The following is a 15,804-nucleotide window of genomic DNA, read 5'->3' on the forward strand; positions in this document are numbered from 1 at the left end:
CTCCTAAATTTCACACACACGCACCCCACGAGATCACACACACGCATTCCACCCTCCTGAACCACACACACATCCACACAGCAGGACATCACACGCAGTCCTAGCCTCGTACACCGCACACACACGCACGCACCCCGGAGTCCAGTCGCGTCCTCCGGGTCTCCGAAACCCCGCCGCCCTCCACAGGCTGGCCCGCCCCCGCCTCAGCTGGCTGTGACAGCCCGGCCCGCCCGGCGCCCCCTCCTCACCCGCGCTTGGCCAGCCGAGGCCTCCTCGGTCCGCTCCGCACCGAGCCGCGTTCCGCCGCCGCTCGGCGCCCAGCCTCCCGCACGCAGCTCCGGCCGTGGCAGCCGCCGAGGCCCGGGACTGCTGGGCCCCGCACACGCGCCCTCCGCCCGCCTCGGCCCCGCCCGGCCCCGGCTCCGGCTTGGCTCCGCAGCTCCCCCAAGGGCTCGGTCCGGGCCCCGCCGCCGCTTCCCGTCACGTGGGGGCCCGCCCCGGAGTACGACCGGACGACGGCCTCCGCCTCTGATTGACGGGAGCAGAGAGGGGAGCCGGCACCCTCCCGGGAGGAGGAGGAGGGTCCGTGCGGGCGGGGGCAGGGCGGCCTGAGCTTGGAGGCCGGAAGGTCACTGCGCTTCTGCGGGAGAGAGCGGGTGTGGGGGCGCCCTTAGCCGCGCTGCGTGACTCCTGGGGCTGTGCGGGGCCGCGTGGAGCTCCCGGCCCGGGCCGTCGGGGCGCCCCGAGCGCAGCTGGCCAGGTGTTGTCATAGCCTCCCTCCTCCCCCTCTTTCCCTGCTTCTCTCTGTCTTTCGGCCTTTCCCCCTCTTCTTTCCCCTTCTTTCCCTCCTCCGAGTTTGTTCTCTCCCCTTCTTCCTCTCCCTTTTATTCTCCCCTCATCTGCCCTTCCTCTCCCCCCCACCATCCTCTCCCTTCTTTTACCCATTCTCTCCTATCTTCCTTTTTCTCCCGTCCCTCTTCATCTGTCCTTTCCTCCCTCTCTCTTCCCTTCTTCCTCTTTCTCTGTCCCTCCCTTTTTTCTCTCTTTCCGGCTTCCTCCCCCTCTCCCTTTCTTCCTACCCCTGTCCACTTTAACCCAGAGCAAAAAGGAAGGTAGAGCTTCCCATCGTGAAATAGGAGAAGAAATTATCTAATATCTGGAAGGACTTTCAACTTTCTGTTGAAAATTGAGTTCTAGGAAGGTACCCCTTGACCCCAGATCTTTTTCTTCCCAGTTGCTGAAATTATGCCATTAGGGATTAATTCCTCTGGGTCAAGTATTGCCCTTTCTGGTTAGTTTTCTTTTAAAATCCAGGTTCTACTCTTGGGGAGTAATAACCCTTTAAATGTTTCGTGACTTTAGTGTAAATCTGGATGTTGAAATTGTTTAGAGTGCATTAATGTTAAACTGTTTATTATAAAGATCAAGTTTGACTTTTTGCTGAAAGAGAAATATACAATTCTGATTGGGAAAAAGGCTTGGCCTTTGGCAGAAATTCTGATTATGAACGAGCTTCTCCCAGAAATCCTAGTAAAATGCAAACCTCTCTCTTTGCAGAGGCAGGGGACTGGGTGCTATTTCCCCTTTTTCTTCTCCTCCCTTTAATTACAGGAAATGGCTCTCTAGATGGGAGGGGGTGATGGATTTTTAGGAAATGCATACTGGTGAAGATGATGCATAAACAAAAGATATCAAGAAAAATAGAACTTAAAAGCTACAACAGCAACACCTTTCCTCCTGACAATCAGGACCGGCAGTGTTGAGTAAGAATGCTGGACTTGGAGCAGAAAGGAATGGAGGTGAAGAAGACCCTGAGACAAATTTTTGCCTACAGCTACTTTACCTGGGGTTTGTGCTGGTACCAAGACAAAGCTGCTCTTGACTGCAAGTCTCCCTCCTCAATCCATCTCTCATTCTCCCTAGTCAATCGTCATCCCCACAAATGCTCAGTTTTGCGGGGAAGGGGGGGGGGGCAAATTCATTGCTTTCTGGAATAGTTTAACCCAGAGAAACAAGGATATATACCTGAAAGAAATTCAGTGTGGTCAGAAGAGTGTACTCTTTTTTTTTTTTTTAAAGCAATTGGGGTTACATAACTTGCTCAAGGTTACACAGCCAGTTATTTCTGGGCGCTAAGTGATGCTAAGTATCTGAGCCCGGATTTGATCCCCAGGTCATCCCAACACTGGGGCCAGTGCTCTTACTCAGTGAGCTACCTGGCCACCCATAGAAGAGTGTACTCTTAATTTTTGGAAATATTGATATATATCCCCTACCATCACCCAAAGAGCCATCCCTTATAACAATAAAAAAGGAAGAGGGAAAAACAATTTGGTAAAACTAACCAACACTTTAGTGAAATCTGACAGTATATATAGTGTTCCATACCCTTAGTTTCCCACTTATGCAAAGAAAGGAAAGAAGTAATATCTCTTTTTCCACTCCAACTTCGGTCATCATAATCAGAAAAGATACTCCTGGCAAAAACAAACACCACTCTAGGAGGCAAAACACTTCTCAATTGATAAAGCAAAGGGGTTAGTTAGAGCCAATGACATCAGAGAGGGAAGGTCTTACATGCCTGATGGCCAGAGGAGCCTACCTTGTTCTATCTTCCCCTGCCTACCAACTAAATCAATAAATGTTGTGCCCTTCTCATGCTCCTAAAACCCCACATTCCTGGAGGAATTCTTCCCTAAATGGAAGCAAAATGACATTTCATACATCTATCCCTGAAATCCCAGCCATATACCTATACTATATATATATATAGATATATATATACATATATTATATGTGAATTATGACTAATTCACACTTTGAAAAAGATAAACTCCTCACCAATATACATTTTTTCTAAAGATTTGTATTTTCCATTTATATGTGCATTTATTTAATATTTTTTCTTTGTTCCTCTTTATTTATATCTATATCTATCTAATGGTCTTCTTTGAGTTCTTCCACCTTTTTATAATAATCAAAGTTTAAATTTAAGCAAAGCAGTCTTTCAATTCCATCCCCATTATTTTTGTAATGTTTGGTAGTAGATGTTCTGATCTTAGCATTACAGTTTTAAATAAAATCACTGTATGATCTAAAATATATAATTGTAAATAACTATTTTTATCTTAAGTTGAATAGGAGGAAGAAAGCAAGCTGGATTTTCTTTCCACAGTTCTTTTAATTATCCCAAGCTTTACCTGAAAGAAAGGCTTATCTTTTTGATACCAATAATCTTCCACTGATGTATGACTATGAGTCATGGAATACTATAGTCTCCAAAGAACTAAAATTGATCACCCAAAAAGCAATGGAGAGTCATATGGTGGGTTTGAATAGGCTGCAAACTGTTATATGTGACAAATTATTCAAGAAATGTTATCAACTATGTGTGTGTGGGGGTGGAACTAGGAGGGATAGTTGATGGATAATGCTTACAACTGTTACCTTCTTGATGTCAAGAGAATTCAAGGAAGGGCCTCAGCAAGTTAGGACTCAATATATTGGATTTATTGGAGGATATGAACAATAGTCATATAGAATTGGCAGATATGGATGGGTAATAATCTACATAATTAAAAGATACCCACATGAATGAGATCCCAGTTCCATTGGAATCGTTGTTTTCCTTGTTTATCATTTGTTCTAGAGGAAGACCGATGATATCATGGGGGTAATGACTTGACCTGCAAGTCAGTCAGATTTAAGTGAGGAAAAACTATGCAAAATCATCAGCCTCACTCTCTCCCCCAGAGGCATGGGGTCCAGTGGTAAGATATAGGCGCAGATAACTGGCGGTGACCCCAGAGGTAGTTGGGGACTAGTTTAGAGCAGCTATATAGCTATCCTGCCTGTACTGGTACATACAGATGCTTTGATGATGTATTTTCATTTATCTGCTATGAAACAGCAGAAGCAGTGCCTGTGGTACTGCTTTGTATAGTCTACAATGCTGATAGTTCAATGCTTAGGTCTTCTTTATCTGAAAAAACAAAACAACCCTAACACTGACCTTGACACTTCCTTAAGTTGTTATCATATATGTCCCTACCCATTCACTGCTATACTTCCAAAAAGTCCATATTTGGCTGTCTTTACCATCCACTCATTTCTCAGTCCCCAGAAACCTGGCTTTCTTTTCTACTGCTTCACTGAAACTGTCTTTACCAAGGTTCACAATATGACGTATGTCAACCGTGTGTGTGTGTGTGTGTGTGTGTATACGTGGTTAGAAATGAGTCCTGAGAGGCAGCTAGGTGACGCAGTGAATACAGCATGGCCCTGGAGTCAGGAGGACCTGAGTTCAAATCCGGTTTCAGACACTTAAAAACTAGCCGTGTGACCTTGGGCAAGTCTCTTAAACCCAATTGCCCTACCTTCCCCCCTCCAAAAAAAGCAACAAAACAAAACAAGAAATGAGTCTTGAATAAGACATCCAGGTGACTATTAGGAGATGGTTTGCATTAGACTTGTTTGAGATTTTATAGAGCAAGAAAGAGACATGAACTAAAAGATGATTAAACACATTTCAGACTATTAATACATGCAACTGTATAAACTGAATTAATAGTTGTCAGATCTTTATGTTGTTTCAAAACCCAACTTTGATATTGAATAACTAGCTGCTGAACTATATTCAGTTCAATAAGCATTTTATTAATCAGCAAGCAATTATTAAGTACCTACTGTGTACCAGATATTGCTATGTTAGGAATCCAAAGAACATTGAAAAGTACTAGTGGTCAAGTTGTTTCTATGGACAGATGAGTAAATACACACACTTAGGTAAACAAAAAAAAAACCTATGCAAAATACATACAAAGTAGTTTCTAAGGGGGACACTACTAAAATTCAATTTTATTTTATTTTCAGTTCCAAATTCTTCCCCTTTTTCCTCCTCTTTTATATATGAGAAGGTAAGAGAAGCAAAATCCATCACAAATGTGCAATCATGCAAAACAAATTCTCACATTAGTCATGTCCAAAAAAATTATTTTTAATTTTATTAAAAAAAATTTTTTTTTTTGCTTTTTGGAGGGCAACTGGGGTTAAGTGACTTGCCCAAGGTCATAAGGCTAGTTTCTGTGTTAAGTATCTGAGGTCACATTTGAACTCAGGTCCTCCTGACTCCAGGGCTGGTGCTCTATTCACTGTGCCACCTGGCCACCCCAAAATTTCTTTTTTAAAAGAAAAGAAAATATGCTTCAATTTGTACTTTGAATCCATCAATTTTCTATCTGGTGGTAGATGGCATATTTTATCATGAGTTCTTTGAAGTTGTGGTTGGTCATTGTGTTGACCAGAATTCCTAAGTATTTCAAAGTTAATTCTCTTTACAATACTGTTATTATGTAAATTGTTCTCCTAGATCTGTTCACTCACTTTTCATCAGTTCATATGTGCCTTCCCAGGTTTTTCTGAAATTGTCCCCTTCTCTTACAGCACAATAGTATTCTATAATATTCATATATCATAATTTTTTCCTCACCTGATGGGCACCTGCTCAGTTTCCAATTCTTTACCTCCACAAAAAGAGTTGCTAGAAATATTTTTATACTTGTGGATCCTTTTCCTCTTTGTGTGATCTCTTTGGAATATAGACCTATTAGCAGTATTGCTGGATCAAAAGGTATAAACATTTTAATAGCTTTTTAGGCATGGGGCCAGATTGCTTTCTAGAATTTTTGAATTAGTTTACAACTTTACCCACAGTTCATTAGTGTACCTAGTATACATCCCCTTTAGCACCTGTCATTTTATTTTTTTGTCCACCTAGCCAATCTGATAGGCATGAGGTAGTACCTCAGAACTGTTTTAATTTGCATTTCTCTAATTATTAGAGAATTTTTTCATGTGACTTATTGATACCTTGGATATCTTCCTTTGAAAACTACCTATTCATATCCCTTGGCCATTTATCAATTGGAGAATGGCTCTCATTCTTATAAAGTTGACTGATTTCCCTATATATCTTAGAAATGAGACTTTTATCAGATAAACTTGCTGCTAAGGTTCCCCCCTCCTCCAGTTTTCTGCATCCTCTAATTTTAGCTGCACTGGTTTTGTTTGTGCAAAAACTTTTTAATTTTACATAATCAAAATTACCCATTTTACTTCCTGTGAATCTCTCTATCTCTTGTTTGGGCATGACCTTTTCTCCTACCCATAGAACTGACATGTAATTCCTTCCATTTTCTACTAATTTGCTTTTGATGCTACTCTTTATGTTTAAATCATGTAGCCACTTTGAGTTTATTTTGTTATATTGTGTGAGATGTTGGTCTCTACTTGGTTCCTACAAGAATTTTTTTCATGTTTTCCCAACACTTTTGCTGAATAGTGAGTTCCCCAAATAGCTGGGATCTTTGGATGGATCAAATGATAGCTTACTATGTTAATTTGGGGAGGGGGGCAGGGGGTCACAAGGTGTTGGTTGGACATGACCAAAGCAATTGAATAATTACAAAAATGTTCTTTTGCTTCTGTATATTATATGCTTAATCTGTTTCACAGATCAACCTCCTTGTTTCTTACTCATTGTTTTGTGATTATAGATTTGTAATAGAGTTTCAAACTGCTTCCTTCCCATTTTTTTCATTGATTCCCTAGATATTCATGACCATTTGTTTCTCCAGATGAATTTTATTATTTTTTCTAGCTCTATAAAATAATTCGTTGATAGTTTGATTGGTATGGAACTGAATAAGTATATTAATTTAGGTAGTATTGTCATTTTTGTTGTTTTGGCTTACCTATAAGAAATGACTATTTCTCCAATTATTTAGATCTTTATTTTTGTAAAGATTGTTTTGTAATTATGTTCATATAGTTCTTGTATATGTATTGTCGGGTAGACTCATACATATTTTATACTATCCTTGTTTATCTTAAGTGGAATTTCTCTTTTTATTTCTTCCTGCTGGATTTTATTGTTATTTACAAAAATGTTGATGATTTGTATGGTTGATTTTATCCTGCAACTTTGCTGATAGCTTTGTTAATTGTTTCAATTAATTTTTTAGTTGGTGCTCCAGAGCTCTCTAAGTAAACCATTATATCTGCAAAAAGTGATAAACTTTGTTTCTTCTTTGCCTATGCTTATTCCTTTGATTTCTTTTTCTTTTCTTATTTCTTTAGTTAGCATTTTGAGTATAATATTGAGTAATAGTGGTGATAATGGACAACCTTGCTTCACCCTTGATCTTACTGGAAAAGCTTCTTAGTTTATTCAAATTATAGATAATTTTGGTTCTTGATTTTAGATAGATAGTACTTATCATTTTAAAGAAAGTTTTTTTGTCATGCTTTCTTGTGTTCTTTTTTAAACAGGAATGGGTATTGTATTTTGTTGGAAGCTTTTTCTGCATCTATTGAAATAATCATATGATTTTTGTTGATTTTGTTATCAATATAGTAAATTATGCTTATAGTTTTCCTAATACAAACCAACCCTGAATTTCCAAATTCATAAATCCAGCCTGCTCAGAGTGTTTGATCTTTGTGATATACTGCAACAAGAAAGGCCTCTTATGGGGCGGCTAAGTGGTGCAGTGAATGGAACACTGGCCCTGGAGTCAGGAGGACCTGAGTTCACATCCGACCTCAGACACACTTACTAGCTATGTGACATTGGGCAAGTCACTTAACCCCAATTGCCCTGCCTTCCCCCCTCCAAAAAGCAAAAAAAGAAAAAAAAAAGGTCTCTTGTAACAGGTGACACTTGAGTTGTACCTGGACAAGAGCTCCAGGCTTCAAAAGGCAGGAGTGGAGGGTATTCCAGGCATGGAGGACAGTCTGTAAAAAGACTGGGAGAAATGCCATGCATATGGAAAAGCAAGTAGCCCAGTCTGACTGGAACATAGAATGTATGAGTCATAGTAATGTGTAATCAGCTTGAAAATATAGATTGCAGCTCTATTGTGAAGGGTTTTAAATCCCCCAAAAGAGCTTGTATTTTATCCTCCAAACAACAGGGAGCTAGCTACTAAAGCTTCTTAAGCAGAGGAGTGACATGGTCAGACCTCTGCTATTAAGTAATATCAATTTGGAAGCTGTGTGGAGGATTGTTTGGAGAGGAAGAGACTGGATACATGGAGATCACTTAGGAAGCTATTGCAGAAGTCTCAGCGAAAAACGATGGGAGGCAGATTGAGAGCAATAGCTATATGAATAGAGAAAAGTGACTGATGCGAGATATGTTTGAGATGGAGAAGCAACAAGATTTGGCTACTGATCGAATAAAGGATTAAAGAAGAGGGAAAAGTAGAATATGGTTTTTAAGACTGTGAACCTGAGTGATTGGAAGCAATGAAAAGAGGAGAGGGTTTTGGAGAAAAGATAACAAATTCTGTTGTATGTATGTTGCGTTTGAGATGCTCATGAGACATCTAGGTGATGATATCAAGCATGCCTTTGGAGATGTGGGACTAGAAATCTGGAGAGAGGGAAGGAATGAACTTGTAGGTGACAGAAACTGTAAAGTTTATAAAACTCTTAATGTTTTAAGGCTGAGTCATATTAACGCCATTCTCAAAGAGGTAGTAAGTAGTACACTGTGACTATTTTCACTTTAAAGAAAGACTTTTTAGCCAGTCTTTATTTTTTTAGAATTCACTCAACAGTTTATCTTAAAGGTTGTGCATATGCCAGGGTCGCCAGGTGGGGCAGTGAGTAAGAGTGCCAGCCCAGGATTGGGAGACGCAGGATCGGTTCCGGCCTCATATACTTCGCACCTACACAAAATAACTGGCCGTGTAACCTTGAGCAAGTTACTTAACTCCAATTGCTTTAAAAAAAAAAAAAGGTTGTGCATATGCTGGAAGTTCACATTATGACAACAATAGCTTGCTGGCCTGTTGCAGCTTTATAATTTACAAAAGTTATCTTTTTACAACAGTTCCATACTGCATTAAGGGAGGTTGTTTTCATTAAGGGAGCATGCTGCTTTCAGGACCAGTTTCGTGTCTACCTCTTCTGAGCAACCTAGGGAAATATCTGTTCTGAGCTCTATAGATTTCCTCTATAGGAATCTAGTTTGTGATTTTATTGTTAGCTTAACACTTAGATCTCTTAACTACAACCATCATTAAGGAATTGAGGCAATGGAAAAAGGATTTGACATCAGAAGATTTAGGGTCAAATCCCAGTTCTGCTATTTATTGCTGAGTGGTTTTGGATAAGTCACTTAGCTTCTCAGGACTGAGTTTCATGTGTAAAATGAGAGGATAGGACTAGAAGACTTAAAAGCACCTTCTAGCTCCAAATCGGTGATCTAAGATTATGCATAAATAATTTGACTCTGTCTCCCAAATTTTATTTAATTCTGTTTCCCAAATGGTAAGGGTAATGTCTGGATGGGCAGTACCGACTCATTCCTTTACTAAGTATAAACTAAGCGCCTGCTACGTGCTCTATGAACTTTGGTTTCCTGACGTCACAGAAAACGCAGCCAATTATCTCGCGTTCCGTTCCTTTCGTTCTTTCCTCTATTCCTGAGGTCTTTCCATTAATGTTTTTGCTTCTTGCTTTTTTTTTTTTTAATCCCCTTAGGGCACCATGATGAATGTACATATTATGTAAGGCTAATGTTGCAAGGTTCCATATAAAATGCAAAACCGTCTTGTGCACCAGCGGACCCTGGGAGAGGAGCAACAGGGCCCAAGAACGCCTGTGCAGAGATAAGACCTCCTCCGGGGAAAGGTCATCCGGTCTGAAGGGGAGAGGGCGGGGCGAGACTCGCTCACGGAACTGCCCCTGCCTGTCCCCGCCCCGTTACGTCACTTCCTGCCAGCCTCCCTCGCCGGGCATTGTGGGTGGCCGGCAGGGGTCTCCTGGAGACGACCATGGCCGGGGATGCGGGAGGTCGCGGTTGCCCAGGCTCGGAGATGCTCTTGCACCCGGAGCTGCTGTCCCAGGAGTTCCTGCTGCTCACGCTGGAGCAGGTGAGGCGCCGCCCGGCCAGGCCAGGCCAGGGAGTGGGCCCGGCCCGGGACTGGGGGCCTCCGCCCCCAGGCCGCCGCGACGCTGGCCCTCGGAATGGGTCGTGCTGGCGATCGCAGCCGCTCCCGGGAGCCCCGGCGGGCGTAGTGGGAGGCCCTCGTGTTCTCCCCCGAGGCTTGTCTGGCGACCGCCTGCCACACCCCTCGGCGTCTGAAATGGTTTTTCTGGACGGCGAGGGGGTGCGGGCCTCCTCTCTTTCATTCATTGCACCTGAGCTGCTAGGTGCCACCTGCAGAGGCCCGGGCAGGCCTGCGGAAAGAGGCCCGTTAGGTGAGGACGGAGGTAGGGAATGACCGTAGTGATAAGAGCCCTCCTGTCTGTGGCGCTTATATCCCATTATCCTGGTGAAGAAACTGAGACTCAGGGTCTTGAGGGATTTGCAAGGGGCTGGTAAGTAGTAGACTAAGTCCTTGTATTCTGACTCCAACTCCAGCACGTATTTTACCGCAACATGTTGCTTCACGGAAGGAAGGAAGGAGAAATGGAGAAAAGGAGGCAGGACGGAGGGAGGAAGTGAAAAAGAAGAAAAACTAAGGATGGAAAAGACCAGGATGGTAGAAAACCACCCAAAATGTGCCTGCCTTTGGGTCACCTACCCTGCCTTGGTCTTGGTATCCCTATTAATTGTAGGGCCTTCCCTCTGTTGGTTATTTGCAGTTTATCCTGTAGAGAGCTTCCTTGTACATAGTTGTTTGCAGTCTTTTCCCCCATTCGATTGTCAACCCCTTTAGAGGGTCCTGGATTTTGCTTTCCTTCTCATCACTAGCGCTTAGCACAGCAGTGCTTGACACATCTTAGGCACTTAATAAGTTGACTGATAGTTGAGGTAATTTCCCATTTTTTCCTACTCAATCATATAGACTATTAAGTTAAAATAAGCAGAATGTTGTAAGAGGAAAAATACTGGATTTAGAGTCAGAAAAATTGGGTTCATTTATACCAGTTAACTAGCTGTGAAACTAGGTAAGTCATTTGATCTCTCTATACATCAGTTATTCATCATAGTTAAGATGGTAATATTTGCATTACCTCCTTACCTGATAGGCTTGTTGATCAAATGAAATAATGTCTATAAAACACTTTGTAACTATGAAGGTTTTACACATTTATGTTTATATTAACTAATGAAGATCTGAAATCCCAGAGTGTTTTTTTTTAAACTGTTTTTAAGTTGGTAAGGGATTTAAATTTGTAGGAAAGTTACAGTTCATCCTAGAGGGAAAAAATTGATCAGAGAAGTTTGTGTTCATTTGGAGGAATAACAAATAGTATGTTTAGCAATGGGTGGTGCTTTTGAACAATTGTACTAAAAGATATCACTGCACTTTCAGGCCTTTCTGGAAAGAACTAATGGTAGTATCCACTTAATTTCCCATTCCCAATTCTGCCTCTATTCTTGAGTCAACTCCGAAGAAGTAAGTGTGTCAGCCTCTTAATTGGAATTGCAATGTCGTATAAAATTGTGTATTATAGAGCACAGGGATTGTAAGCTTGAGTGAAGGCCTTGTTTCATTCTCTATTCAAATTTCATTTGTGTTTTCGTCCTCTGGTTCTCTTAACACAGTGCCTGGCACCTAGTAGGCACTTAGTAAATGCTTGTTGATTGATTGTTTGAACTTTTTCATCCCATAACTACCCCTTGAGCCCTATAAATGGATAGGGAGTTGGGTAGAGGTAATACAAGATTTCCATTCTGTTGATAAAGGAAAAAAGTTATAATTAGATCTTGCCTTTTGTTTTCCAGAATAGTTAAGAGTACAAGGGAATGAGGTGACAGAGAGGCATAGTTAGGATGTTTGTATGATGGATGGGAAAAACAAAACAAAGACAAAACAGAAAAGCAGTAGTTGATAGTGTATCCAGAGCAGATTGCTCTCATGATACAATGCTGCCAGCCTCAGAAAGAGCTTTTTGAAGCACCTCCTGCAGGTATCATTGATGAAGGGCTTTAAGGAATAATGCTTTTAGATGCTGGCATGAATACTGTGCTAGATCATACCATTGGTTGTCCAACATGCAATTGGGACTTAGTGACAGTAAAAAAAAGTTTTGAGGGACGATGTAGTAGATAGTCATTTTTATACTTGGGTAAAGTTTATACTACTGAATGTTATTCTCTTTGTGTTTGTGTGGCTAAAGTGACCAATGTGTGGTGGCTAATCAATCAGTCTTTTTGCTTGTAAAGGTAGTCTAGGTTTTAGCTGTAACCAGCTTTTTCCAAGCTTGATACTGTTACAATGCTTCTTATATTTTTCCACTATGTGCATCTTGGTCTTTTATAGTTGTTGTTATTAGACTTTTTTAGCAGCTTGTAGATTATGAGAATGGTCTAAAAGCTTATTTCATTATCATGTTAACGTTTTGAAAATATCCTTGTTCTCTTTTCCACAGAAGAATATAGTTGTTGAAGAGGAAATAAAGATCAACAAAGATGACCTTACTGATCTCTATGTTCAACATGCCATACCATTGCCTCAAAGGGAATTACCAAAAAGTAGATGGGGGAAAATGATGGAAAAGAAAAGAGGGCAAAATGAATTGAAAAATGAGCATAAAAGGTACTTTTGTAGTGCTTCTGGTTTTAATTTTATTTCATATAGTTTGCACCCTTGAAAATATTTAAGGTATTAGGAAAATGTATGGTGTAAAGGTACTAATACCTAGTCTAATGCCTTCTTTCAGAACTGGAGGATTGGAATTCTATAGAATGGAAGAAACATGCATTAAAAAGATTCAGTGGTTACAAGCTCAGGATGAGTCGATAGTGTGACATGAAAGCTAAAGCTAGTAGAGTCTTGGACTTCATTAGAGAAGTACAGTGTCCAGAATGACTACCCTGGTCATATCCTAGCTAGAATATTGTTTGCAGTTCGATGTACTACATTTTAGAAGGGATATTTGTAAGCAGAATCATGCCCACAGGAGGGTGAGCAGGCTGTTTAGGGGTCTGGAAACAGCCATATAAAGCCTACCTGAAGGAACTCTAGATGTTTAGCATGGAGAAGAGAAAACTTGTTGCAATGGAGCAGTGTGGGGAGAGACATGATAGCTGTCTTTAAGTATCTGAAGGACTATCATGAGGAAAAGAGATAATGGACCTATTTTACTTAATGCCAGGGGATAGAACTAGTTGCAGAGAAAGAGCCATTGGCTTAATGTAAGGGAAAGCTTCCTAACAATATAGGGCTGCCTCAAAATGTAATATTAGGTTTTCCTTTCATTAGGTCTTCAGGTGAAGGTTTGGATGGCCATTTGTCAGGAATGTTTTAGAGGCTACTCCTGTTTAGGTACAACTTGGATAAGTCCTTTCTTCCTCTAAGATTCTGTGGTTCTGAGGTTGTCAGAGCCTGTGTGCTGACAAAGCTGGGCATTGGAAAATTAGGCTGTAGCATTAGATTCATCTTTCCATTTTACTGGCTTTCTATCCTTGGTTCTGTGTGTTTTCATCAGAATCACTTCCAGATTGGCAGGGTTACATTAGAGATAATTTCAGACCATGGAAGCCCTTCGAGCTCTCTCTCTATTGTGTCTTTTTATAGGGGCTCATCATTTTTTTGGTACCTGTTCTTATGTAGGTGATGCCTAATTCAGGAAACAAGGAATAACATTCTGCTTCAGTTATAGTACTTTGATGTTCCAAGGATAGTGTCATGAGTTCATTTAATTAGAGCATCCTAGTGAAGAGATCATCACTGTTGGTTCCATCCTAGGGTGATTCAGAAAGTTTTGCTCTATTCCTTAGCTACAGACTGCACAAGAAACCCTACCTAGGCACCTCACAGATATATGCCATAGATCACAAGGTAACAAGTCTAGGAGGGAATGGTAGATTGATCATTAGGAAGTTCATTACTACTATTGGGAAGACAGTTCAAAGCCCTTGCCTTATTTATGGTGTGGTACCAGAGCCATCTTCATATACAAAATCCATCAAATTATTATATTAATATTGAACATTCTGTTATCATTATTTCAGTGTCAGACTGGTTGAAAACTATTATTGCATACAACCTAACTACATTAGATAGTTGGGCCTCTGAGTGTAAAGCTTTTTGTTTGCTTGATGGTGAACATGCAATTTTAACTCAAATTATGTCACCCTTTGTCTTAAAGGTTATGTGATACAACAGTTTATATGTTGCTATTGGTTTCCAATAATTTGTAACAATATATACTGTGCCAGTTTCTTTAGGGCTGTCAGTGAAAAGACTATACATACCTTGCTATAGTTGCCTGTTTTGATTTATAACATGACAGTTTTCACATGATTGGCTCAGTGTTTTTTTGAGCAAAGATTTAACGATAGCATAGCTATACTTAAAATCTGGCATGTGAAAGTCCAGATTTGCCCAAAAAATAGAGGGTGATTTTGGTTTACAAAAGGTATCACAATACAGTTTCCTTCATCAAGTTCTTCCTCATGCATTTAAAATTATTTGACTTATTGGAATGAACTAGCTAACTACTTTTTCAGAAACAGATCTATTCCATAAATTTAGGCCCTTTATTGTATAGGATTCACAAATGAATCTCATGACCAGTTTACCATTTATGATTGAATATATAGATTAGCTACCAGTAATTAAAGTATTCCAGACACTGGATGTGATGCCATTGATAAGACTTTACAGCAAATATCCAAGGTACCCTTTCTTTATATATCTTTTATTTAAGGAAATGGAATTACTGAGGTACATTGACCATAGATTTTGCTAACATGTCGAAGGTTTAATGCAGTCTTATAATTCAGTATGTAATCTAAACTATCGCTCAAGGCAAAGACAGTAGGAGTGAAACAGGTATTTCTAAAGAACCAGGAGGGTGCAATTATCTAAATTTTTGGAGAAAGTTTGGTTCTTAGTGTAGATTTCCATTTTTAAAACAACCTTTGTATTACCTTGTCTGCACATTAAAGCTGAATTTCAGTGTATCGCTCTTGTGTATACAAAACATTGGGATAAATTACTGATAATTATTTTCCTTTATTTTGCAACTATAAGCCTGGTTACTAGTACTTAGCTATGCATAGTTTTACAAATTCCCCTCACACACAGTGCTTCCTACCTCCTTTTCCCCTTTTAAAAAACAAAATAGCTTATTTTGCATTTGAATTTCATTTAACTGATTTACTAGTTCAGATGATATTTTTCAGAAGTTAAAAGGTTTCTGTATTTTTCAGGGATATGAGTGTGGAAGGTTTACGGAAAAGACCCCTCATTGTCTTTGATGGAAATTCAACAAGTACAAGCATAAAAGTGAGAAAGACTGAAAATGGAGCTAATGATCATCTGAAGCCTCCTCCTTCAGTAGGCATTACTAACAGTACCTTTAGGAAGTTACCAAATTCCAATGCTTCCTCCCTTATTCTGCCTTCCAGCTTGCCTACAGACATTAAAGTGGAAACCAGTAATGACACTAAACAGAACCACGTGCTAATGACTAGTAGGAGTACATTGGCCAATGTAAAATCGCCACCTTTATCTCCTGTTGGGGGAACTACTGTTGTGAAATTAAAGAGAACTGTTCCAAAAGAAGAAGCAGAATCAGTGGTAGGTAGATGATGGCTTTCATACTAATTAAGGAGCATGAAAAGTGAGTGGTGAGGCTGAGATGTTACTTGTTCATCTTGGGTCTGTTAATGGTTGTTTTTCTTTTTCATTTTTGAATACTTTGAGGCTTAGAAAACTAAAAAATAACCATGAGTTCAATCTCTGTCTCATTCACTTTTGTATCCATTTTTAATATGTCTTTACATGAACTACTTTTAGGTCAGAAAAACACATTCTACTCTTTAATTCTAACTTC

General features: G+C 40.2%; 2 protein-coding genes across 7 annotated transcripts in view; one reads left to right on the forward strand and one right to left on the reverse strand.

Moving 5' to 3' along the window:
* The window catches only part of TGFBRAP1 (transforming growth factor beta receptor associated protein 1), a 70,017-nt gene extending 68,975 nt beyond the window's left edge, over nucleotides 1-1,042 (reverse strand). For 2 of the 4 annotated variants that reach the window (XM_069093964.1, XM_069093962.1), the window contains exon 1: nucleotides 249-393. The gene's annotated coding sequence lies outside the window, so the exon portion shown is untranslated. Of the gene's footprint in view, nucleotides 1-248; nucleotides 394-941 lie in introns of those variants that run through there. The other 2 variants (XM_069093963.1, XM_069093965.1) reach the window with 2 other exon arrangements.
* An 8,692-nt stretch (nucleotides 1,043-9,734) lies between these two features.
* Nucleotides 9,735-15,804, forward strand: part of CUNH2orf49 (chromosome unknown C2orf49 homolog) — a 36,287-nt gene continuing 30,217 nt past the window's right edge. Inside the window, exons 1-3 of one of the 3 annotated variants that reach the window (XM_069093971.1) lie at nucleotides 9,735-9,941; nucleotides 12,391-12,557; nucleotides 15,179-15,548. In XM_069093971.1, the coding sequence (XP_068950072.1) occupies nucleotides 9,843-9,941; nucleotides 12,391-12,557; nucleotides 15,179-15,548 (636 nt within the window). In that variant the 5' untranslated portion in view covers nucleotides 9,735-9,842. The remainder of the gene's footprint in view (nucleotides 9,942-12,390; nucleotides 12,558-15,178; nucleotides 15,549-15,804) is intronic. The other 2 variants (XM_069093970.1, XM_069093969.1) reach the window with 2 other exon arrangements.

Source organism: Petaurus breviceps, unplaced genomic scaffold, assembly GCF_028583685.1.
Source record: "Petaurus breviceps papuanus isolate PSGF00001 unplaced genomic scaffold, PetGlider_PUasm1.0 214, whole genome shotgun sequence".
Classification (NCBI taxonomy): Eukaryota; Metazoa; Chordata; class Mammalia; order Diprotodontia; family Petauridae; genus Petaurus; species Petaurus breviceps.